At 37.0% G+C, this 26,877-nt stretch overlaps 1 protein-coding gene across 1 annotated transcript in view; it reads right to left on the bottom strand.

Annotated features, from left to right (window-relative positions):
* Positions 1–26,877, bottom strand: part of KRT222 (keratin 222) — a 641,329-nt gene that overhangs the window by 281,236 nt on the left and 333,216 nt on the right. Inside the window, exon 4 of the mRNA XM_044055000.1 lies at positions 18,976–19,196. Within this exon, the coding sequence (XP_043910935.1) occupies positions 18,976–19,196 (221 nt within the window). The remainder of the gene's footprint in view (positions 1–18,975; positions 19,197–26,877) is intronic.

Raw genomic sequence — 26,877 nt, 5'->3', positions numbered from 1 at the left:
ACATTTCAAAGGAAAATGCTTGAGAGATAGGAAAAAAGCACAAGAGTTGACTAGAATAATCAGCAGTACCTTGGACATAAACCAGAGTCTGGTGTTAGAAAACAGAAATAAACAGGAAAAAAAACAACAACTCTGAAATTAGTGAATAAATGGAAGGTTATAAAGCATCTTATTACACTTGTGAAATATGGTTTTGCAAAAAAAACTGGATGAAAAACAATGGACTTTTGTTCACTTTGTTAAACTAGCGGGTGGAGTGTAAAACACATACCCCACTTCATAGGTTCCCTATTAGAACACCAAAGACGCATTCTTTCGAATGCATCTTGGTCGAACTCAAAAGCCTGAAACGGCAAAATATCGAAGCAGCTTTTAAGCGAATTCTTTCCCTGGGAAAGAATTCACTTGGCCGCTTCATTACTTTGCCATTTTTGGCACTGTATATTTAAGTAAGGGGGGTGTGGGGGTGAAGCCCCCCCATTTAATGTAATCTTTAAAGTATGTTTTTTTTTTTTTTTGTCGGAGCAGCAATTTTTTTCCCTAGGAAAAAAAATCGCTGTTCTAACATTCAAAATTGTAAGCTTTCGCTTACATAGGGTCGATTAATCGCTGTTCGCTTTTTAAGTGCTCAGTGATCTAATATAGACCCCCACTTTATATCATTAATGTTTAGGAGGACACTAAAAGGGGGACGCTAGCTGTAAGCAAACAATTTTTGTTCTTATTAATATTTGTATAAATCTTTACATGATATACCCTGTATGTTATATGCAGTAAAACAGGTTTGTGTAGTATGTAGTCAGTGGTATTTTAAATGTGGAGGGGTCTTTTCATTGACTGTGGTATGTGTTAAAGTAAGCAAGTATATTTTTAGTTGTAAGAAATATAAGTTTTATGGTATAGGAAGAGAAAAAGGCTGGACAAAAGCAAATTTAATGCTCACATACTGCAATCTTGGGTTTCTACCCCAGAAGTGGTGGTAGGGTGTAAATGTGCACTGACTGTATTATATGTACAATTAGGATATTTTCTCTTTTTATTTTACAAAGTGAATATCTAGATTACTGCTTTTGGCTTAAGCTGTAAACAAGTATTTGTAAGCATGTAGACTTATAAATAAGACAAAATGATGATAGCTATGAAAACGCTAAGTTTCTTACAAATGCAAATATATTAGGTTATTTCTTTTCCACTGGTATATGTTCAGTGATGCCAGGATGTCTGCAGCAGCAGGCAGCTGTACATTCTTTTCTGAGTGAAATTTATGAAGCCTTATTACTGAACACATTTCCACGAAGACAAGGTCTGCAAGTACAAACAATTAATCTTAAGAATTCTGAGTATTCTGTGTTGCGGGACATGCAAAGTTTAAAGGTACAATGGCAAGAAGTACAGTGAAACAATTAAGTCTGAAATTACTGGAAGTTAATAAGATGTAACAGCATCCCTTGCAGCCTTAATATTTTAATGTAGTTAATAGAACAGTGTACAACTTAGTTTTATTTAAAGATAGCTAGTGCACCTTTTCTTAGGGCTAAAATGTAATGTTTTCTGAAAGCATATAAGCTGTTTATCATATCTGGTAGTGGAAGAGAGATAAAGAAAATAACAAACAGCAATCAGCATAAATGGAAGCACAGTCTGTAGCATGTGCTTTGGCATGGGTAATATTAATTTTGAATTAGATAATGCTTGTAGGTGCAGCTGTCAATTTGAGACAATTATTCCCTTCTGGAGGGTTAAACTTCATGTTTTGAAGATGTACATAGTTTTGTAAGTTTGTTCCAAGTTAATAGGGTATGGGGGTGTTTTGTATTTAGATTTTTGTTTGAGGGTTTTCATTAAAACAAAAAGTCTTGACAAATGTGACATAGGTTCAAATGGCGATGAGAAGAAACAACTGTGCTAAAGATCAGCCTGCCAAACATTAGTATATGGATGCAGCACAAAAGATGGAAATACACATTCAAAATCTTCATGTAAAATAGGTGGGAACAATAACTTTTTATCATGATGGCTGTGTTGTCCATATTATCCTGGAACATGAATGGCCTTACAGGTATTGATAAGAAGGATAGCATATTGAATTATATTAAGAAATGCTGAGTGCAAATAACAGTGCTGCAGGAGACCCATTTGGAATGAAATGAGAGGATTTCAGAATGGATATTCAGCAGAATGTCAGGAACTGAGGAAAAGGGAAGTAATTATATTAATTGTTAGAGGGGTTCCAACAGTGATATACGAGGAAAATAAAGACAAAAATGGTAGATTTTTGGTAGTAATTGGCTATTGGCAAGGGAGGAGGAAGATTACAATGGTGTGTATTTATATTCCATCAAAAACTAAAATTATAGAAATTAAGAAAATTTTGAGAGAAATAATCAGCTTTCATGAGGGAATATTATTTGCAGATGGGGACTAGAATTTGATTAGCAATAGTGAGGTTATATCGGGGGCCTAGAAGAGACAATATGACTAAAAAGGGTAGATTTCTGAAGATATTTATGAAAATATTTGGTACTGAAGTTGTGAATTCAGTTGTTGTAGTAATTCTGACAAAATTTGCATATGATTCCCCAAGGTACAATAACTGGGCTAGACTAAGCAGAAATTATATTTTACAGGAGCATTTGCATTTAATTGATTGCTATCAACATGCATCCAATAATAACTTCAGATCACACACCAATGAAAACTACGATAAAAATGCAGGGCTATGAAGTAAAAATAAGACACTGGCACATTCCTACCCACCTGTTAGAAAGAGAGGAATTTAAGAAATAGGTAGTAGAAATTATCTGAGAGTTATTAGGAAAGAAATATCTTTTGAAGTTATGGCGAGTGACTAGGATAAAATAAAAATGGAGTTTAAAAATAGGGTTGAAATAAAAGAGAAAGACATATGGATAAGAAGTAATAGAAATTATGTATAGGGGCTGACAAAGATTAAATTATGGCAGAAGAAGGGAAATCTCATAGAACAAGAAGAGGTGCAAATGCAGAGGGCTAAAGCGAAATTTAGGGAGTATATGGATAATTTGCATGAGTTTAGATAGACTGCAGTTAAGCAACTATTTTTTGATAACTCCAAAGAACAACAACTCAAAGTATGTACTCGTTTGACAGGAGAAGGCTGAATTGCTGGTGGAAAGCTTATTATATGCTTATCTGATTGGCTTTAGGGCATAGCTATTGTAAAACTTGCTTTTTTCTGCTTGCATATAAACCTTGCATATGCAAGAAGCTGCTGTTTGCACAGAGGTGGTTAGTAGTGACTTGCATGTACACAATCCCCAGAAGATGGAATTTCCCTATAAAACCTACCTTGGAATTTTACCTCAGTCACATACTACTCACTGAGCAACTAGTTAGCTCAATGAGCAACATCACTGCATTTATTTAGGACTATTTAGGTCTAGTTTAAATTATTACAGCACCCAGGACTATTTCTGCTCAAAGACCATCTGGTTTGGGTGCTGGGCAGCATTGCTGGATAAGTTAGCAGTAGATTACACTAAGTAAGCACCCATCCCAAGTCCAGTTGCAAGCACCCTCTACTCCTATCTCTTGCAAAGTACACATTAGGAACTGCAACCATGTTTAGGCACTTTCCTGCTATCTGTGCATCTAGCTTGGTGGACATGGGCATCCTGAGGCAATTTAGCAATTGCCTTATGTACACTGACAACCACTTAATTTTGGAACAGACAAATACAGTATGTGAGAGATGTAGTTGCACAATGACACTGGAGGTTAGGCTCTCACATACAGACATAAAAAAAAAACAACAAACAGGTTGTTAGTGACACACACATTCCACTTACTGCACCTAGAAAGGACCAGACACATAGATACACTTATGCGGAGGTGTCCAAATGTAACTTGCCCAAACCTCAAAGGCATCTCAGGAACAGTCCTCAGAAACTCTTCTTGTACATAAATAAGACAATTCCCATCACAATACATAAAACCACATCTCATTGTGTCTCAACTGCTAAGCCCATAAGGTAAAACACTCCATAACCCAATATTTTGGTCATAGGAGACTCCATTGTGAGACACACTGATGTCCCTCTTACCATGCTGGATAAGGAGCAGGAGCAGGTCACAGTTAGTTGCCTGTCAGGGGCCATGATCTGCCAGATCATGCATGCACTCTGGTCACTTAACCCCAAGTAGCAGTATGACTCAGTCAGAGTCCATGTGGGTATAAATGACCTGAGATATATCTCCTTGGACTACATGAAGAGAGACATGTTTGAGCTCTCAGAATATTGGTCACAGGCAGGTATGAGCTTAACACTGAGTAGCATTCAACCATCTCCAAGGATGATGCCACAATACCAACAGAAAATTATTGATTTTAACAATTGGCTTAGCTTCTGGTGTCATTCTAAAGGGATGCAATACTTGGCAGCCTAGGAGAACATGGTTGAAAAGCCATGCTGCTTTGCCAGTGATGGTCTTTACCTGTCACCACTAGGCATTTGGATATTGGCCAAAACATTATCCACCCCTGTAGTGCCTTTTATAGCACCCACATCAGGGGAAGAAGACAACGAGGCCAAAGGAAGACAATAAATACAGAAGGAAGGATAAAAACAAGACACATGTCATGCCAGTAACTCACATGATTTTCAATTTATCCAGGCATTGTTTCACAAAGTCTGAAAATAAACTTTTAAGTACAGGTTTGTTGTTCATTCTTACCAGTGATAGTAATATGACTGACATGCTGACTGATTTAAGACTGTTTATTAGAAATGTTGATTTGAAAGTTTTATATCAAGGATGTGAAGCAAACACTAATTCTTTATGTAAATCAAGTACATTTATTCCTGTCTATTCACTGTTAATTGAAGTTTTTTTAAATGTTTGTAAAAATGAGATGACATTTCTTCTATAATAATAATGTGTAATAGCAAGTTTTATAATTTATCAAAACCAGAATTTGATGTCCTTACAAATTTAGAGAAAAATACTGATATTGTAATTAGACAAGCTGCTAAAGGAGGTAGTATAGTGGTTTTATATGCTGATAAATATAATTCAATGATGAATGAACTATCAGATGTGAATGTGTATGGCTGTATTACTATTCACAAGTATGACATTAATTCTTTGATTTCTAATTTTAAATCACAAATGTATGATCAACATATGACAGGTATCTTGAATGCTGAGTTATTTGAAATTTTTCATGTTTTTGAGCCCCTTGTCCCAATTATATATGGATTGCTAAAAATACATACCCAGAATTCACTCTTACGACCTATTGCTTTGGGTTAGTGATGGATAACCGATCCCATCTCAATTTATTTAGAAAACATTCTGAGAGTAGAAGCTGATGAAAGTAAAATTATATTATGTGATACTGAGCAATATTTAAGGAAATCATCTAAAAGGTATACACATCAAAATGGTAATTTAGATTTTTATATGGTTGCAATGGATGTCAAATCTTTTTTCACAGTTATACCTTATATTGAAAGTACAGAGCTTATACAAAGTTAGCCATCTCAGACTACAAATTTTTCTAAGAGGAAGATTAATTTAAATTGTCTATTAATGGAACTGATTCTGGAAAAAATATTTTTAGTTTGATAATAATTAATATATACAAGAAATAGGTGTTGCAGTGGGCACAGCTTGTCCCAACTCATATACAAAATTAGTACTATAAAGGGAAATGAGGTTTGACACTTCAACCTCTGGAATATATACATTATTGTGTGTTTTTTTGTTGATGATGTATTTTTGATCTGGCAAGGTGATGTGACTAATGTGGAAATACTACACAAATATTTAAAATCTACCAAAGACTTTTTGAGATTTGAGCTAAAAAAGAGATGGATTCAGCAATTAATTTGGTGGATGTCAATCTAGTTAGACTTGATAGAGATATACATATCTATTTTACAGCAAAAGCTGTAAAAGTAATTCAAATTTATCTAGGACTATTTTGCATTTATCCTACATGTTTAAACACTTATTTTAAGGACAGTTTATAAGAATATTGGTTTATGTCTCAATATGCAGAATTAAATGAAAGCTTCACGAATCTGATAAAACATTTTGAAGAAAAAAGTTGTAACAGACAGGAGCTAATGGCAATTAAATAAGAAGTTTTACAACATAGACTAGCTACAGCCTGTCCATGTCACATGTGAACAGGTGAAAGATGTTATTTAGTGAAGATGTTAGGAAACAAAATAAAATGTATTTTCCATTAACATACTCAAGATATGGGGGAGTCTTTGGTAATATTATTAAAAGAAATTGGAGTATATTGACTATAGAAATGAACATTTTGAAGGTTATGGGTACATCTCTGAACTTTGAGTTTAAAAATAAAAATAATTTGAAAAGAAGATAGTGTTATAAGAAATCAAAGTTTAATAACATTTCTTCTAAATGTGGGTGGTACTGTTCTATGCAGAGCTTGTTCAGTGTGTACATATATTAAAAATACCTTGGATTTTGTAAATTTTAGGACAGGACACTCATATTACCTTAGACAATATGTTGACTGTAATATAACGCACTTGATATATTTAGCAACTTGTAAATTTGATGCACTCTATGTAAGTAAGATAAATCATTCTCTTAAAGAATGTATTTATGAACATATTACAGATATTAATAAAGAAAAAGAGACAAATGCTTTAGCATGTTATGTGAAACAGCAAGTTAAAGAACATAGATTTCATTTTCAAAAGATAGAGGTGATATCTTTGAATCTTAGGGGTGGAGATATTATTAACTATACGTAAAGTATAGAGTTTAAGTGAATTCTTGAAATTGAAGTTTTTAATCAACCAAACTTGAAACATGTTTTGAAGAAGATAGGCTGACACATTAACTTTATGGTGTTCTTAATGAGTGATGTCATTTAACATGTGATGAGTTACATTAAATAAATAAAGGTTTTTCTTGTGTATTTTAACATTCACCTGAAGAAACAATAGTGAAAACAAGTTTGTGTTTCTATATATTTAATAAAGAAATTGTTACATAGAGCTGCAAACCTAAGTTTTTTCTTCTTGAAAAGTATGAACTCACCAAAACATTAGTCACTGGTGATGACCGTATTAGCCTTTTTAGGAAAGGGTTTACATTCATTCCTACGTCACACAGATTTTTCTAAATTACTTGTCAAGTTAAAACTGTTCATCAGGAAGTTGAATTTTGAGTTGATCTCTTCAAACAACAATGATCAAAAACATTCTGATCGACCCATGCTATTTTTACAGTAGAACACTTTTGTGAAGATGATTTCAGATTCATACCTGGGAACAATTCACTCTTCACTGCTAATTTAACTTCAGTTGAGAGACAAATATTATAGGGTCTGTCAGAAATAGAGACATTTAAGTTATGAAACCTAATAAGGGTGAGGGTGGGGTGCTTATGGATTCAGTGGATTATTCCAGCAAAATACAGTCTGTGCTGTATAGAGATTTAGCATATGAGAATGCATCCAGGAACAAAGTATTTATTGGCTGCTATAAAGTTAACATTTATTTGATGCAATTATGCAGAGGGCTACAAGATATAATAACTTTCTTTGGCATCCCCAATGTACATAAAGATTCTGTCAATCCACCATTGAGATCTGTTGTGACAGCAGGAGGATCGAAGACAGGGCCATTCACTTTGTATATACATAGAAATGTGAAGAATGTTTTTCATAATAAATTGTATATACCAAAGGATTCATTACACTTTCTACAGAATTTGACAAATATTTCATATCACGACCAGCCTATATTATTGGCTGTTGATGTAATTTATTTATTAATGGTTATACCTCATACCACAGGTTTGGCTTTGTTTTTGAAGTCATTACAGCATGGAATAAATTAGTGAATAACGATGTTAGGAAATTGTGGACGAGATCCCAAAAGAATTGCTCTCAGTGTAAGTCTGCCCTGATTCCAAAAGACTTGCCCTCTGTGTAAGTGACTTACCTCAGTGTAAGGCATATCTATTAACAGGCTTACTAAGGGAACCAGATTCCAAAACACCTGTTGTCAGCCTGTTCTCAGTGTAATTGGCCACTTACACTGATAGCAAGCCTTTTGGAATTGGGACCTAGGAGAATTTATGGAAATTTGTTTGAGAATTAGAGAACTACAATTATTTCTTTTTTGATGGCATTTTTTCCACCAATTAACAAGTGTGGATATGGGGCTGCTTCTGCCTCCATATATGCAAATTTTGATTCGCAGTTTAAGGAATACACCCATTATTACCAACGTTTTTTAGATTATATTTTTATTTTGTAGCAAGGTGACTTACATCAATTAGAAGAATTTATTGCTTAAATTACTGATTCAACTACTTTTTAAAATATACTTATTCTTATAATAGTAAGATGATTAATTAGATGTGACAATTTCTAATTATACTGTTATACATAGCTTCATATCAAATATTTACAGACAAATATATTTTCAAACTCATTTAATTCTTAAAGCTGCTGCTCTTATTTTCAAAGGGATAACTTCTTTATTTATCTGGATTAATATCAGATGTTGGGGTTTTCTCTGATGGATAAAGTGTTAAAAATGTTCTTAGACATAAGATACCTAGATAAGCTTTTGTATATTGTCAAAAATGATGTGAGTAGGGCTAGAAACACATTTATACCTATTTTGGGAAATAATATGGTTAATGTAAAGGGTAGTCCCATCTCCCAGACTTCCAAAAGGTTAAGAATTATGATTTTGCCTTATTCTTAGTGAGGCTACTAAGTTTAGATCAGGAGTGAAATGATATTGGTATTCATCTTTTACTGAAGAGTCAAACATAAAATTAGGAGATGAACTACTAATAGACTTCCATCAAGCTAAAAATATTAAGAAATATTAGAGAAGGGAAAATGAAAACCTACTAAAATAACATGCAGTAATTATAAAGAAGGTCCAAGTCTAGACAATATAAATATTATAAACATAGTTTTGATAGTCCTTATGTTGCTGTACTTGGATATGACAGAAATATAGGGCATTACAACTGGGAAACTAGAGGAGTTGTATACCTTGCAATGTGCTTAACTTGCACAAGCTTTTATATAGGTAAAACAGAAAGACAATTATGTTGGACAATCTATGAGCATTGTTTTATTAAAACTGGCAATTGCAAAAATGTCCTTTTGTAAACATTTTTGTCCCATATAATAAAATGTCCTTTTTGTAAACATTTTTGTCTTGCATTGATTTTAAGAGATTTCTTTTCTATATCAGAAAAAGTTGAAAAGAACAATAGAGGTGGTGCATGAAGAAAATAGATTAGAATCGCGAGAACTGGTGTGGCAATCAAAGATAAATGCCACACATTTACCCGGGTTAAGTGATTATGTATGGATTTCTAGTATATTAAGATTATGATCTGCCAAGTTGTAATTATATATATATATATATATATATATATATATATATATATATATTTTTTTTTTTTTTTTTTTTACTACTCTAAGATGTTCAACATTTAAAATTTGATTTTTACTTTTATTGGAACAAGTATCTATATTATAGTATTGTTTTTGAACAGTTTTAATGCATTTCTATTAATTAGTTAGTATACATCATGTGGGAATGTTAACTGGAGAATATAAACAGGGTTGAAAACACATCATCTATGTAATAAACATTTCCTGGTGGCTGAGGTACATCTGGAATATTTGGTTATTTGTATATGAAGTGTATAACTTGCCTATGTGAGGGACAGGGACTATGATCCTTGGATCCACTCCATTGTCCCAAATAGGTCTGTTGGCCACCAATGATATGGTCTTTCAAGCCACATCACTGGTACTCAACTGGTTAAAAAAAAAAAGTGTTCACAAATCTGATTCAATAAGCAGTTCACCAAATGCAACCTGGTACTAAAAGCATAACAGGAATATACATTGCTGTCCTGCATATAGGGTTCCGATATCCACATCTAGATTATAATGATACACTGACCACTTACAGAGATATAGGTCTTTGGCCTAGCACCCCAAACCCCTTTCTCACTACTCTGTCTGTGAACCAGAGTCTTCCAGTGCCCCTTACCTATGATTATTGTTTTCAAAGAAGTTATTATTTAGAGACACAACACATACAGATACACATATATACAGACACACACACACACACACACACACACACACACACACACACACACACACACACACACACACACACACACACACATTTCCCAGGGAAGGCTGGTTCAATTTTCCAACTCGCCATGGTTTTCTTTTTGGCATGGTACTGCATCTACTCTAGATATGGCTGCACCCCAAACACCCTGGTTATCTCATCACTTTTGATTTAACCAAATATAAAATATTAAAAATAATACCTCACTGGCAGTGTGAAGACTTCACAATTTTGTTAACTTCAACCTACAATGCTAAATAATACCTTCTTCTCAAGTTATAAAAACAGTAGATCAGTAAATAATAAATACCAATCCCAATAATCTTAAAAGTGAATAAATAAATATTTGCCTAAATAATACAGACAGTGCTGACAGAAATTAAATATGCAGAGCTCAAGACAATGCAAAAAAATTAAAATTAACAGTCAGACGGGAATATTCAAAGAAGTCTTAGCTAGATAAATTAATTAGCTTTTACTGAAAAAACATTGGACCTATTTCTCTAAGTCAGTAACAATATACAAGACAGAGTTCAAGCAGAAGACATTCATAGACATTGCCATTAAGATTTTCTAAGCAAAGACTATAAATTGGTTTAATTCCCGCTATGTAAATCTTAACTCATCATTCAAATCCCACAGAAAACAGAAATCGTGACATCAAATTACAGCTCTTATTTTTCCTAGAAAAAAGACTCAACATTTTCCACATTCATACTCCCGTACAATGGAAGAAGCTGCGGTGGTGCAGCAGTAGCATTGTCGCCTCACAGAAAGAGGCTCTCCCGTTCAATTCTCGGCTGGAGCGCCTTCTGTGTGGAGTCTGCATGTCCTCCCCATGGTTGAGTGGCATTCGAAAGACATGCATGACTGGGCGTGCCTTCGTTGAAGGTTGGGTGTCGGACTGGCACCTCGGCACCATAAAAATTGACTGCCAATCATTAGTGGAATGGCGTTCTGCTGTGGCGACCCCCTAACCAGGAAAAGCCGAAAGAAGAAGAAGATACTCCCATACAATGGAAGAGTTTCTCATCTGAATACTAATGACAGCCTCCTTTGAAGAGCATTTAACTGCAACTGTTTAGCCTCTTTTCTTCCCAACTCATTTTTATGACATTCCCGCACTTAGGTTCTTCATATGCTTGCAGAAAGTTGTACTTTACATTTTAATTATAAATCTTATTCATTCCCTTTTTTACTTTCAATTCGTTTTTTTTTTTTAATCTTTTGTTTTACTCAGAAAGGCCATGTATTCTCAGGTCATATAAGGACCCATATTGCAGATTACACAACTTGAATATACTTGAATATAACTTAAAAATGAGCAAACAACACGAAATAAGAAAGAAATGAATACACTGCATTCTTAACTCTGTTTTCTACCCTGGTATCACAGCATTTTCAGAATTAATGAGCTGAAGAATAAAGGTCCAGCCAGCCTCTGTAAATCCCAGATTAAAGTTATGTTCAGCAGCAGATCTTGTACATACCAGAGAAAAAAAGCTTCAAGGGACATTTCTTCAGCCAGTGAAAGCTGAAAGTTGCAACGTTGGGTAGTGGTTGCTACATGTAACCAACATTTTTCAAGAGATCTTCATACAGGATAGGTGAATCAAAATGAAGAATATAAATTGAGTGGTTTGTTCTGTTCTGTAGTTTAGCTTTGTTTGGTAGAACATTTAAACAAATTAACTTTCCAGAGCCAGAGTTCATCTTGACATTCCCAGCTACTAGAGAATCACCCCTTGAGTTATTCTTATACCAAAATAAAGTAGAAGGTAATATAATTTCATTTGACAATATATTTTATATAGAAACATAGGAGCATAGGAACATGTGAATAATACAAGGCTAGCTGTCACTGGGACCATAAGACACCTAGCAATATACACCTTTAGGTAGATAAACATAAATGTTCTTGCTAACCTTGCTCACCTCTCAAATTGTGGAGAGTCCTACATGATAAGCCTTGTATAAACCTGTGTTTACAAATCCAGTGACCAAAGCTAGCCTTAAAGGTAGCCAAAATAGTACTTTGTATGGGTCTATATCAGAAGATCGAAACACCAAAAGAGTGAATGCTCTTTAATCAAATGCTAATACTCAAAAGCACACAATATCGAAGGTACTGAACAGCGATTTTTTTCCCACGGAAAAAAAAATTGCTGGGCCGTTGTCGAGACTTTGCCATTTCCTCCACTGTGGTGCAATCTCGGAGTTGGTATATTTAAGTAGGGGGTAGGGAGGACAACCCCCCCCACATCGGGTGGTGTGGGGGCAAACCCTCCACACTTTATTTTGTCTTTGGATTTTTTTTTTTTTTTTTTGGAACAGTGATTTTTTTCTCGGGGAAAAAAAATTGCTGTTCCATACGTTCGATAGTGTGTGGTATCAGGTATTAGCATTCGATTAAGGAGCGTTTGCTCTTTTGGTGTTTTGATCTTCTAATATAGACCCCTTTGTATGACCTATAGTGACAACTTATTCCACAGGCTGAGAATACACTGTGTTAGGGATCTTTCCCCACAATAAGACTTGTTTATCTTTTGGGTTAGATTTAAGACCTTAGTGTGTCTGTTTAATGAGACACTGCTTTTGCAAAGAAATATAAAGTAAAATAGGATTGGGTCTTTCATGGCTTGAAAAGCCAGACACAGATCACCTGGGAGCAGCCAGTAGGCAAGTGAGTATAAGGAAAATTGTACTATTTTTTCAAGATAGGTGAAGGATATAAGACCTTTAATTTTCTCATTAGAACTCTTTTGGGCCTTTCCATCAGAGAGGTATGCTTGGATTTATACATACCAAAGATGATACTGTATTCGATGATGGTTTAGATGAAGGAAGAATGAAAGAGGAGGGTGACTTCTTTGGCTCTTCAAGATATTACCCTGGTAATTAAATGGGTCATATAGAAGGCCCTACTGCCTGTGTTTTCACTATCACAATCTCCTGACCATGGTGAAAACATGATAATGAAATGAGAGAGTGTTTTCCACCCTGGTCTCATATGACCATCTCTTCTGAAAAGGAGACTATTTTGAGGTGGGAGAAGCTTTTTTTGCAGAATGCTACTGTGCTGCACATTTTTGCATTTAACTTGAGACCATTTTCAGTACTCCAGGTATCGGCATATTCCAGTACGTGTTGGATCTGATTAGTATCACTGGATGAGCAGATAACAGTACAAAGGTTGCAGTCATCAGCAAACTTGGTCAGCTACACTTCTGGGATATTGACTTGGATGCCCATAAAATAAATGCCAAATAGGAAAGGGCCTAGCATAGATCTCTGTGGTATTTCACTCATTACAATTTTACATTCAAAGAATGTACCAGCAGTTTTCATAATCTGTTGGATAGCCATTTTGCAGCCCAGTAGACAACACAGAGGTTTATATTAAGTTTGTCTAATTTTTGAATAATTCCAGGGAAGGAAATAGTATCAACAGCTATGGCCCAGACTGACTATATAAAATGTACAAGTGTTCCTTGATATGGTACTATATGCCAATCTGTAATTTACTACTTAAATAGACATTTTTATGCAAACAATTTAAATTGCATTGTTGGAAAAATTACAAATGATTATTTTAAGATGTTTAAACATGATTTTGTTGTCTTTCACCATTCTATTTTGCTGTGAAATGGTTATAATTATTTTAATGTTCATTTTTGTGGTGTTTGTTGGTTTCTTTTCTAGTATTTCTTTCTCAGTTCTCATTATAGCTGTAATTATTTTACTGTTTATTTTTGTAGTGTTTGTTGGCTTCTGTTTTATACAAGAACTGTTAAAAAACAGTATTTTCAAAAATAAAAAAAAAGAACAAAAAGCATTATTGGATGAAATTAATGTAAAATCATATAGTTTGTTGATGTGGCTGATTGGGGGTATGCATCCAGAAATCATAAGCATATCATTCTGAAAATCACTCTGTAGACATGTCTATATTATTCTCAAAACAGTTTAGCCAGAGGTTAGGTATGGTAACACTATGACTCATCATGTTTACTGGATACTTTTAATTGTTTTGTAACATCTTATTTGGTTTACTTTTTTTTTTGTAATTTATCTGTCTTATTCTCCCTGCAAAGCTTAATGTTGAGTTGCCAGGAGAATAGTTTTCTTTTGTTGGAAATTGGAAGTTTTCTGGTTCATTATTGCTTAAGAATTTTTGTAGGCTCATTTATACAACCATCTTGTTTCACAAAGTCCAGTTTAGAATGAACATTTCTATTTAGTAATAATGCTGATGGTCAGAGCGTGTCTCATATATCACCAGGTGACAGTCCCTTGATATAGCTCACCTCCCACCACAGCTCTTCAACTGAAGAAGAAAAAGAAGGACTTTACTGTAGAAAGCCAGTTGCTACATTTGTAGCAAGCAGCTTACTACAGAAAGATCCACACATACCATCGGCAAGACTTCCAAAAAAAAAAAAAAAAAGACTTAGCACACATGAAGGACTGACGTGTCTTTCTGTACTGGCATTCAGAAATGTCAGTACAGAAAAAAAAAAAAGCAGGAACAGCACTTCCTGATCACTTCAAATAGTATGTGCCTGGGCCAGCTGCCCCCTTCACTCCACTCTTGCTACAATTAAGGGTCCAATAATCTTGCAATTAGACAGAGGACAATTTTCACATCAGTATCCTGAAGAAGAAGATGGTTTTCCTTGTGCTGCGGGAATTTCAGGAACTCTTCCTCCAGGAATGATCTGCATCCAAACACACTATGTTTGTTATATGGTGTACAAAAAAGCAAGGATGAACCAAATTATACTTACTTTGCAGAGAGGCTATGAGGGTTCATGAGTTAATCCCTTTGCATCACTTTCAAATTGCAATGCACATTCCAGGGAAAGCCAGCTGCCTAGTGGATGGGATCAACAGGTCCATCCTATTGCCTCAGAAGTTGTCTTTCAATTCCAAAGCAACTCAGCAAATGTTCAGCTACCGAGGCCAGCTTTACTGCTACCTTTTTGCATCACCACCCAACACAAAGCGCATCTACTTTGCCCTGATCCTGCTCTATTCTGTCAGTAGCCCATCCAGACTTCTATATACTTTTACCCCTATTCCCTTATCACCAGATTTCTAAAGAAAGCAGCAGTATGCAAATCTAAAGTAATCCTCATTACTTCATTTGGGCCCAGGCAAACTTGACTTTCTTTGCTAAGGCCTCACTGTGAAAGTGCCCATCCTCAATTGGATCTACTGTCTCATCCATCCAGACAGCCTGACCTGGACTTAGACAGCCTGAAGTTGATTGTATGTTTTTTATAATTCCATTAGTGGCCACAAAACCTTTCTTATCTTAGAGTTTGGCTCACATTTTGCCAGCCTCACAGAAATAATTCACCTATATAAAGTTTATTGAAGCAAATGGAAACATTTCTCAGTACAGGTTGTTGAATATGGTATAGATGCATATTTCATTTCAATCACAGTGGTCTTGCAATTAATGTAGGGTTTATTTGAGGCTTCTTCTAGTTACCTTTTGCTCAAAGTACAGCTGACATACCTTTCTAACTTTCATAGTGTTTTTCACAACCATTCGTTCACATAACATAAGCTCTGTAAGGCTTTCCTGAAAGGAACATCTGTGCTACATCCACCAGTAAAAGACTCCACAACTGAAAGCATCTCAGTTTTGTACTTGAATCTCTAACTAGAGCATTCTTTGAAACAGCCTCTTCTGCAGATTTAAAATTCCTGACTGGGAAACTATTCTTTTTGTAGCCCTAACTTTAGCCAGGGAAATCTCAGAATTAAAAACTTTACCTTCTACTCCTCCATATTTGTTTTTTCACAAGGACAGAGTATGTTTAAGAACCAATCCATCCTTTATTACCAGAATTGTTCCAGACATAAATCTAAATCATTCTATACATTTACCTGCTTTTTCCCTACCCATTTTAATAAGGGAGAATACCCGTTGCATACTCTAGATGTGCATAGACAACTTAGATTTTTTCTCCACAGAACTAAAACAATAAGAAAGAATATTCAGTTGTTTGTCTGTTTTGCTCCAAATAAACTTGGTTGGAAAGTTTCCAAATAACTCTGTCCAGACAGCTTTTAGATTGCATTTCTTTTGCATACTTCTTGAGAAGCAAGTCATTGCCTACTAAACCAAAAGTTCATTCTACATGTTTTTTGCAGTTTCTACTGCTTTTTTAAGAACCCCATTGTAGACAAAATGTGTACTGCAGCAACATGGTCTGCATTGCATTCCTTTGCCAAGCATTACAAGCTGGATATAACTACCAGATCCAGAGTATCTTTGGAGCTACAGTTCTCATAGGTTCATAGCTTCATATGCAAGTACTAGGCTAACTGCCCTTGTGGGTCATTTTATGCCTAGCCAATATCCCTCAGATTGGACAGAGAACACTTTTGACTAGTTTTTCTGCATAACAAGGGCCAACCTCATATATGTTGGAGATATTGTATAGCAGATGGGAATTACTGTCACATGATAAGTGAATGCCCAGTGGTAAAAGCTTTTTGGCTGTATTTGCTATGTATTTTGATCACATATATGATGTAAATGATACCAGTTTTTTCTTTGTTATTTTTATTTGGAATTAATTTACTTTTAATCATATTCTCATATTTGGAACTGTTAGGCTTCTCATCTGTCTGTTTATCTATCCCCTGACTAGCTCAGTACCCACTCCCCTGTTTATAAACCTACAGTTATTCTACTTATAACTATTATAACTACAATCTCAAGAACTTATCTAAGTGTGTTGAATATTAAAACAAATTAGGGAACAGCTTCTGTATCTTTAAGTGCCCTAATGTTTATTGACTCTGCTATACTACAAATCAACTTAGTATACATTTTGCCATTGATAGTTCATGGTGTAACTGTGTAAAACTTGTTACTTGTTGTTCTTCTATTTTTTTAATAATGTACAAATGTATCTGTTTTTACTTCATGTCCGAATGTAATGAATAATAATTGTGGAGCTTTTCTTCCCGGGCCTCCGGTGAAAAAGGACAGGCATCCAGTCGGACTTTCCTGGTAAACAACTGAATAAATAAATAAATAAAAATCTGTTTATCTATCTACTATCTGTCTATCTGTCTAACAACAAGGTCCCAAGGGCCCTTTTCAACTATGACTGAAGCTCACTAACAAGCAAGTGCATTACATTAAAGATCAGTAGATTACATTGCAATTTCATAGCATTATGATCTTTAAGTTCTATCACATAACAAGTATCTACAGATTTCTCCAGATAAAATTAAAATATGTATCATATTGAAAGTGACAAACAGCATATGGAATAAAATATTTATTTTTACATTCTGGCAGAGTAGGATATCATGTTGTCATTTTAGCACACCAGAAGTTTAAAATACATTATAAATGTATCAAAGAAATGTTTCATGCATGCATATATATTGACTAGGCCACTGGGATCAAGGCTAAGATCAATCACATGACTCAAACTGAAAAACTGATCGGACTAATTTTGTTGAAAACTTTCGAGTTTGATGCATCATCCCCCTTAACAAGAAAAAGAAATGCGTGTCATACTGGATCTTAAGAGTTATTTCTGGTTACACAGCTTTCAATGCTGACATCGAGTGGATATTATTTAATCATATTTTAGTCTGTATCACATTTTACTAATCTGTGCAAGATGATGTTTTTCCAGCAAAAAGATTTATTGCAAGGATAGCGCAGGTAGTGAATCACCAGGATAGTTATTTGCTAATACTCCTTTGATTTTTAGATCAATGACACTATTACAGTAAGCAAGCAGATTAGAAATAAAATTATTAAAAGACCTTGACCAGAAGATTACTGAAAACTATGTATTTCTTTGCTATGAATCGGCTACTGCTTCTATATTTCTATCACCATAATGTATAAAAAGTAAAATCAAAGTCAAAGTCAAATTAACTTTATTGTCATTCAGACCATACAACAGCAGTGCACAGCTGAACTAGATTACGTGTCTCCAAGCTTATGTGCAACCATAAATACAGAAAAAAAAGCAATACACATAAACAACACCAGCAACAACAACAGAGTCCAAGCCATCCAAAGGCACCAAGCTGCAATAATCAAGTTCTACTCATCACAGTGGCAACTGCAGTGACCGCAGCAATCCCTACCATCCACAATCTCAACACCAGCAATGTCCAATGTCACATGTCCAGAATACTCCTCATGATGCAACAGAACCAAATAAGGCCTGAACAACTGCAACCACAGCAATTTTCTCCAGCCACCCTTCACCATCTCCATCCTCAACACCAACATGCTCCAAGTCCCAGACCAGTCTCTCCATCCACCCATCGCCAACTCCATCCTCAACACCAGAATGCACCAAGTCCCAGACCAATCTCTCCATCCACCCATCGCCAACTCCATCCTCAACACCAGAATGCTTCAAGTCCCAGACCAGAACTCTCTGACTCAACAGAATTCAGAAATCAGGGCTCACATCTAAACCAGCAAATGAAGTCTGGTTTCTGCCACCAGCACTCAGCGCAACCTCCACCTCCAAAGGCCTGGTCAGCCCGAATGAACTCTGTAGTGGTCCAATGATCTTCCAAAAACAAGCAACCCACAAGGCAAGCCAAAAAACCCACCACAGCTATAGACAGCTGCACACCCAACCAAGTTAAACTTACACCAGATTGACAGATCCCATACAGAAACACAAAAAACACAGAATGCACATTGAAGAGCCAGAGTAGCCACAGCCGTTCAAGGTGCCACCATTTTTAGAATCTAAAATGACTATAAAATACAAATAAAATGACTATGAAGCCAAGAGGCAGACACTACCCATACCTGCTCTCTTCTTTCTCCAGTATCCTTCTGTACCTTGTGATCTCCTGTTCCAGCCTCACATTAGTGTTTAGCAGTGTCTGATGCTCAGTTAGCTGCTTTTCTATGTTTTGCCGGACATCATGAAGCTCTTCTTCAAGTTCCTTTATAATAGCCGCCAAACTTTGAAGTTCTGCTTTATAATGATCTTCTGTGGCTTGAAGGGAATTCTTCAAGCCTTTCTCCTACAAAAATGAAATCACAATAGGGAGTCTAAACCTTGAGATAATTAGACACAAAATTAACAGTAAATGAAAAAACTGTTAACACTATATCTGCTCATGAGATGCAGTTTGTTTGTTTGTTTGTTTGTTTGTTTGTCTAATATATGGGCCAAAGAGCATGAATTGACATAATAGCAGTATTTAAACAAGTAAAATATCAGTAGAAGACATGATAGCAGGCACACACAAAATGACAGATGTTTAATAGTGTGACATACAAAACTGACACAGATATACAGAAACAAGGAGCTTGAAAAATGCAAGCACAGAAAGTAGCAGATATTTATCATATTGATCACTGCTGCATGCAGAAGCCTTAGCTACATGGGTTATATCCTGCACACTTGTTGGGAGGGCAGCCTAATGGTTAAGATGTTTGCCTTACAAACAGAAAGTGCAGGGTTTGAGTCTCACAAGGGATAACTGGCTAGGCTTAAAATGGCCCACAAGGGCAGTTAGCCTAGTACTAATCTATGAACCTATATAACAGCCGGCCATCTTCCAAAGTTTCAGGGCACCTTTTACACATCCAAGCCATCAGTCAACTCCAGCTGAGCTGACTAAAATGATAAATTTGGGCACCAAGCCCTTCAGAGTTTTCCTTCTGCTGAGGCTTTCAGTGATCAACAGTCAGCTTCTACTATTTCTTTGCAGGGCAGCTAAGTTCCCTTTGGGGAAAAAAACTTCCATTTTAAAATATTGTTTACTTTATAACACTTTCCTATTCAAGAAAGGTGTTTTAAAACTAGGAGTTTGTGTTTTAACAGACTGTTATGAGACAGTAGTGTACTTTTAAATGAGAGCACTCTTTCTTTCTGTCAGTTTAAAAGTTGTTTAAAGTAATTAAAAAAACATTTTCTTCAGTGGACAAATCATGTTTAGTTTACTTTTAGGGGCTGGGAGAGTATTTTAAAGCCCTTTTTACTGTGTTTTTACATGAAAACAGAGAGTTTTAAGAGTTTTAAAGATTTTTGTTTTAAAGCAACCTCTCCTTCAACCACCACATTGCCACTGTGGTCAGAAAGTCCTTCTATGTGGCTCATCTCATTACTAAGGGTTTTGCATCCAGGAAGAAAGAGGTCATCATCTCTCTTTACTCCTCCCTCATTAGGCCAGTCATTGAGTACAGTGCCCCATTTGGCATGTACCTTTCTATACACCTGCAACAGCTGGAGAGGCCACAAAGGTACCTTTTCCTTAAACACATGTCCTACACAGACAGGCTCAAAAAACTCCAGCTATTCTCTGTCTCATATCATCTACTACGAGGTGATCTCTGCTTGACTTGCAAAGCCATGTCTGACCCAGCTCTGTCAGAAATGCTACATCTAAAGAAATTCCAATCCCTTCGCACCACATGCTCAGAAGACCTCAACCTCATTACCACTATCAACAGAACATGCTGGAGGGACAGCTTCACAACTCAGAGACTGCCCATGCTCTGGAATAGACTTCCCATACATGTCAAGCAGAGCACCTCGCTGGCCCTCTTCAAGAGAAATCTTGATGAGTGGATGGGAAACAGAAAGTTCACCTCGGGGATCACTCCAGTGGCTCTACTTGATTGAGGCACTGTGAACTAACGTCGAGTGGCACGATGCCATGGCACGTCTATGGGCTAGGCTTGTAGAGGCTCCAGGGCCATTAGCCTAGTACACACCTATGAACCAGCTCTTGCTGCTTGTTTTCCCATGTGAAAGAGGCACCATTTTTGGCTTGACCTTAGAACAAACTGTTACTCCCACAGTTGGTCATTCTTCTAGCCACAAAAAGAAAAAGTTAAGCAAACAGCTTTTGCCACCATAGCAGGCTAGCAATTTGCCTCAGCCACAGGTGAGTTCCTCTGCAGTAGCCATTAGTTGTACCCCAGACCACTCACCTTTTACCCTGGATCACTCCAGTGTAGCACCTACAGACACTGTGGACTGTGGGTTGGCCATCTTCTCTTGCAGCTGTTGGAGGTCTCTCTGTGGGCAAGGGAGATACACTCTTGTTGGTGAGAAGAAAGCGGGGAAGGCTTCCCTGTTTTGTCAGAATGTTGTGCCCATCCCTGGGGAAGCTGCTGTTACCATTTATAATTGTAATTTATTGCTGTTTTCACTATTTGCAAAGCTCTTTTTGTTATTTTTACTGTTTGCTAAGTATTTGCTGGTACCTTTCACTGTTGCAAAGTAATCTGTTCCACATGTTCTAGTTTTCCCACCAAGCAGATCTGTTTGCTGTTTAAAACATTCTTTAGAGTCTCCTTGCTGTTTTTCTGCTGTTTAAAATGTTTCTTTTAGTGTCTCACTGCTATTTGTCTGCTGTGCTATATATTCTCTAGTGTTTCCTGCCAAAACTAGGGTAGCTGATAGCTGTAGCGTAGTCCAGATACAGGTTTGCTGCATCTGGGTCTGTTTGTAGTGGATGTTTGTTCTGAGTACATTTTCCAGCCCATCTTTAATTGGAAAAGGCCCTTCTGCACTCTAGTGAGTGAAGTGTGCTGATTGGAACCTGTCTGGTGAAGGGTAGTTGGTCTAGGGCTTTTAGTAAGAGTCCTCATTGGTCCTTTTGAACCTTTTTAAAGTTTTTTCAAGTTTTTAACTTCTGGTATTTAAGCCCTGCATTTGCACATCATGCAGCACAGCACATGGCTGCGCAATTGTGCTCCACAGCTGGACAGATAAATTTGACAATTTTCCCTTAGATTCAGCTGTAGCACATTAGTGTTGTCCTCATCCTTAGTATTTTTCTGGTCAAAGAAATACTGCTAGTGAGCAGTGACCTATTAAACCATCAGCAACCCCCCCCCCCACCACCACCACCACTGGCAGAAATATCCATGCATTGAGCATCTCCTTAATTGGTTCTGAAAAGCCCCTCATTTGTCATAACAGTTCTTCAACCTAGCATTATGGACAGTTGGACTACCTTTGTTTCTCCTGCCAACTTGTTGACTTGGGTCTCCTGAGGCAGTGTACCAATTTCCGTATGCACACTGACAGCCCTAATACTAATAATTCACTCTAGTACAAAGTGTGAGAGAAGTATCTACATCAAGAATTTTGAATCCCTGCTCTCTCTTGCACTCAAAACAGTAACACTGAAGAGGTTGTCAACCCACCCACCACTACTCATGGACATAGTACCACTACTTATACACACAGTACACATCAAATACAAAAATCAACATGCACAGAGGTTTTCTCAGAAAACTTACCAAAACACCAGAGACCACCAAAACACAAGACTGCTACAGCTAACATAGTTCCCACATCACCCATGATACATAGTAACACCAGTGTCTCACCTACCAAGCCCATAATAACTTTCAAAAACCAAATTTTCTTGACACTGGAAACTCTATAGTGAGACACACGGATGTCCCACTCACCAGGTTGGACAAGGAGAAAGTCATGGTAAGCTGCCTGTCTGGTGCCAGGATTCATCAGATCTCACATGCACTCAGGTCTCTCAGCAACAAGTGCCATTATGACTCTGTCATAGTTCATGTTGGAGTGAACAACCTAAAACGTACCTTACTGGACTGTATGAAGAGAGATATGATTGAGCTCTCTAAGTATGTGTCCCACGCAGGTATGTCACTAGCTTTGAGCAGCATACTACCGTCACCTAGAATGATGCCACACTATAAACAAGAAATGATTGATTTCAATAATTGGCTTAGTTTTTAGTGTCATTCAAAGGGGATCCAGTTTCTGTCAGCTTGGGAAGTTGTGGTTGACAAATCTCCCTGCTTTGCCAGAGACGGTTTGCTCCTGGCACCATTAGACTTTTGGCTGCTGGCAAAGGCTCTTGCCACCCCCATAGTGTCTTTTTTAGGCTAGGTCTCAAAAACAAACTTACCAATGTAAAATTTGCCAATCATAAGAAAATGAGGGTCATGCTTTTAAATGCTAGGAGCTTAAACCAAAAACTGCACACCCTGGAAGCACTTCTATCACTGGAAGATGTAGATTTCTGTGCAGTCACATAATCCTGGTTCAAGGCCTCAGAGAGTAACCTGGCCTTGCAAGACTACAATGTCTCCCACACCTTCAGACTGCAAAATGAAAATATGAGAACCAAAGGAGCTGGTGCTTCTATCCATAGAGATATATTCACCTCCCATCTAGTTAGACTGGACAGCTCCCAGAGTTACTCCAAGTTCAGGTTACTGTGGCTAAGATGCCCATTCACGTCATATCCAGTTATAGATCCCTCTCCATGGGTCATGACATGCCCGAAGCCTACTTGACCAAACTGGAGTCAATCTTCCAAAAGCTTACAGGCTGGTAAAGAATGCACTAAAGCACCCATAAAACTAAGAAAATAAAAAAAAAGGCGAACACCACGGCTGAGTCAATCCAAATATTCCCAAAAACTCTGGTTATGGGGGATTTCAATTATCCCACCATCAACTGGGAAAACTACTCTAGCCCTAACTCACTAGTGCCAAAGTTCCTTGACTTTGTTAACTCAAATGCCCTGCAACAAATTGTTCATATCCCGACAAAAGGAACAAACATACTAGATCTGGTCCTCACTAACATGCCGCAACTGTCGGACCCTCATTAGTTAAATCTGACCACAAATCAGATACCATCAAGCTAACATCATAACTCACAAAGGGCGAAGTCGGAATAAAAATTTTCACCAAGGCAAACTATACCCACCCAGGTGAAGGTAAAATGCATACCAAGCCCCACCCCCAGCTGGAAGTGGTAACTAGACTGAAGCTTACACTAAAGCCCTGTTCAACCACTTGCATAAGTGTATAGACTTGGCTGTACCAGAAAGAATCAAAGCCGGAGTCCCAAGTAAAAACAAGCTGCCATGGTGGACATCCAGCATCAACAAACTTTACAATAAATGCAAAAGGTTGCTGTCCAAGAAAACAAAGGCGAAGCCCCAGCAATGGAGAATCACCCTCCTCAGGCTCAACAAGTCAAATCTTCTAAGGGTATCTTTCAGAAAAACTTATCAAGCACAGACAAGGATAACCATAAGGCCTTCTACAGCTATGCATGTAGCCTAAAAGGTAGGACCCAAGCATGTGCAGAACTAGAGTAACTAATGTTATCACACACACTAACTGATAGCAAACCTTATAGTGGAAAGGTTTGGTGAAAATTTCACTTCTTTATCCCATCCAAACTTATCACAAAGCTTGCCCCAACCCCCTCCCCTACACATCTGAAGAGCAGGTCATTAAAGCCTTGTCTAAGGCAAAAAACACAGCCTCTATAGGACCAGACAGCACCCCAGGCTGTCTTCTAAACAGGCTAAAACATGAACTAGCATCACCATTAAGTACCCTATTCAGTCATAGCCTAACCATAGTTTTTTTTCCTGCAGAATGGAAAACAGTAACAGTTATTCCCTTCCACAAAGATGGCCTAGCAACAGACTCAGGAAATTACAGACCCATAAGCCTGACCAGCCTCATCTGTAAGGCCATGGAAAGTATCATTATGGAACTCATAAATAAAAACATAAGTGACCTCCAAACCCTAGAGCCAATCCAATTAAACTTTGCCAAAGGCAATTCTGCCTGTTAAATCTGATGTGACCAGGGCCATTGACGAGGCAAATCTGTACACATAGCATACCTTGACTTAGCAAAGGCTTTTGACACAATCCCACACTCAGGCATTACTGATAAACTTAGCAATCTGAATGTAAATCCCTTTGTTGATTGCCAACTGGCTCACAAACTGGACACACACTATCAAAGTGGGTAACTCCACATCAACCAGCAGACCTGTCACCAATGCGGTGCCACAAGAGTCAGTGCTGAACTCCTTAATGTTTGTGGCATATACGTCTCAGAAGTTCAGGCCAAAACTAAGGGGTTGTGACTGACCAAGTTAGCAGATGAATGCAAACTAGGTGCAATTATTGAATCCCCAAATGATGTCAGTATACTCCAGGAGGGTCTTATGTAGAATGACGATGGGTGTCTTAGTCATGTTCTCAAACTGAATGCAAAGAAATATATCATCATTCCTTTCAGCAACAACAATATCCATTAACACTGTCAAATCAAATCAACAACAATACCCTAAGTACCTACAAAGTGCTAAGGGATCTGGATCACAAGTTGCTGCAACCTTAACTTTGACCACCATGTATCTATTGTAGTAAGGAAGGCTTTCTATATAGCACACGTAATTAGTAAAGGCATTACCTTGAGAGCAAAGGTGGTTATAACCCCTCTATACTCAGCATTAATCAGGCCCATAATTGAGCACAATGCCCTGTTCAGCATGTTCTGTACAAAGCACATACAGCAATTGGAGAGACCTCAGAAGTTTCTAACAAAGAAGATCAAGGGACTCCAGCACGTGCTTTACACAGACCAACTAAAGTCCCTGTCACTATACTCTCTGTCATATAGAATTCTTAGGGGAGACGTACGTCTGGCATACAGAGCCATCTCAAACTCAAACCTAAAGAACTTGATGCATATCTGCAAATCAAACAGGACTAGAGCTGCCCACTCCAGGGACCTAAATATGCCTCTTAAACAAAACATGTTGGAGCTGTAGATTTGTCTTCCTGTGACTGCTGCATCTTTGGAATAGGCTACTAATTCATGTGAAACAGCACCTCTATGACACTGTTCAAAAGGAACCTGGATGAGTGGATGGGGCACTGTAAATTCATACCAGATATAGCACCCACAGCCCTCCTGGACATGGGCAGTTTTTACTAAATGCAATCCTGGGTATTGACCAGCATATTTATGGTATTACATTTGGATGAAATGTCTAGGCTTGAAATGACATCCGGGTCAATAGCCTAGTAAACTTCTATGATCCTATAACACCGTTGATCCCAATTTTCTTGTTAAAAAGAAACAGAAAACTAAACAAGTATCTACTGCTCCTTAAATTTCCTTAGCCAGAAGTCCTTTACTGGGTCTGGCTCAGAGTTTATTTCAGGCTATTGATCCTTCTTATAAAGTATTTAATAAAGTATTTTCTGGTAAAGGAAAGAGGGATGTCTCTTTTCTGGAAGATAGTCAAGGTTCTGAATCTGGACAGGAAGATATAGGGTTTCTCCTCAGATTTCTGTTTCAGACTCAGAGCAGACCTCAGGTTCTGAATATCACTGTGGGGATTTCTAATTCTTTGAGACTTTCCAGAATATGAAAAAGCAAAAACCAGCTGTCCGAGTCATAAGTAAGACAAATAACAGTCAAAGCTACTCGGTTGACCTCCACACCACTCAGCTCACCAAGCCAGACAATGGAGTTCGCAGATTCAAATAATCCAAAACTCTTTATTCATAAAAGATATGTCAAGTGCTTTCATCCCTATATACACTTGTAATGGGATTTCATCAGAATAACCAATTAACTCAAACACCCGCATTTTATACCTTACTAATCCAAAAATTAGTTAACTAATTAACTTCTTAAAAGGTGAAACAAACTTAATACTAAAACTCCTAAAACATCATTATTACTTATTACATAAGATGACAAAATTTTACATACACACACACACACACACACACACACACACACACACACACACACACACACACACACACACACACACCCACACATATATATATATATATATATATATATATATATATATATATATATATATGTATAGCACTTATTACATAGGGTGACAACATTTTTACATGT

The sequence above is a fragment of the Protopterus annectens genome, chromosome 13.part0, assembly GCF_019279795.1.
Source record: "Protopterus annectens isolate FY-2018-M chromosome 13.part0, PAN1.0, whole genome shotgun sequence".
In the NCBI taxonomy this organism is placed as follows: Eukaryota; Metazoa; Chordata; order Ceratodontiformes; family Protopteridae; genus Protopterus; species Protopterus annectens.
This window is presented reverse-complemented; position numbering and strand designations above follow the sequence as displayed.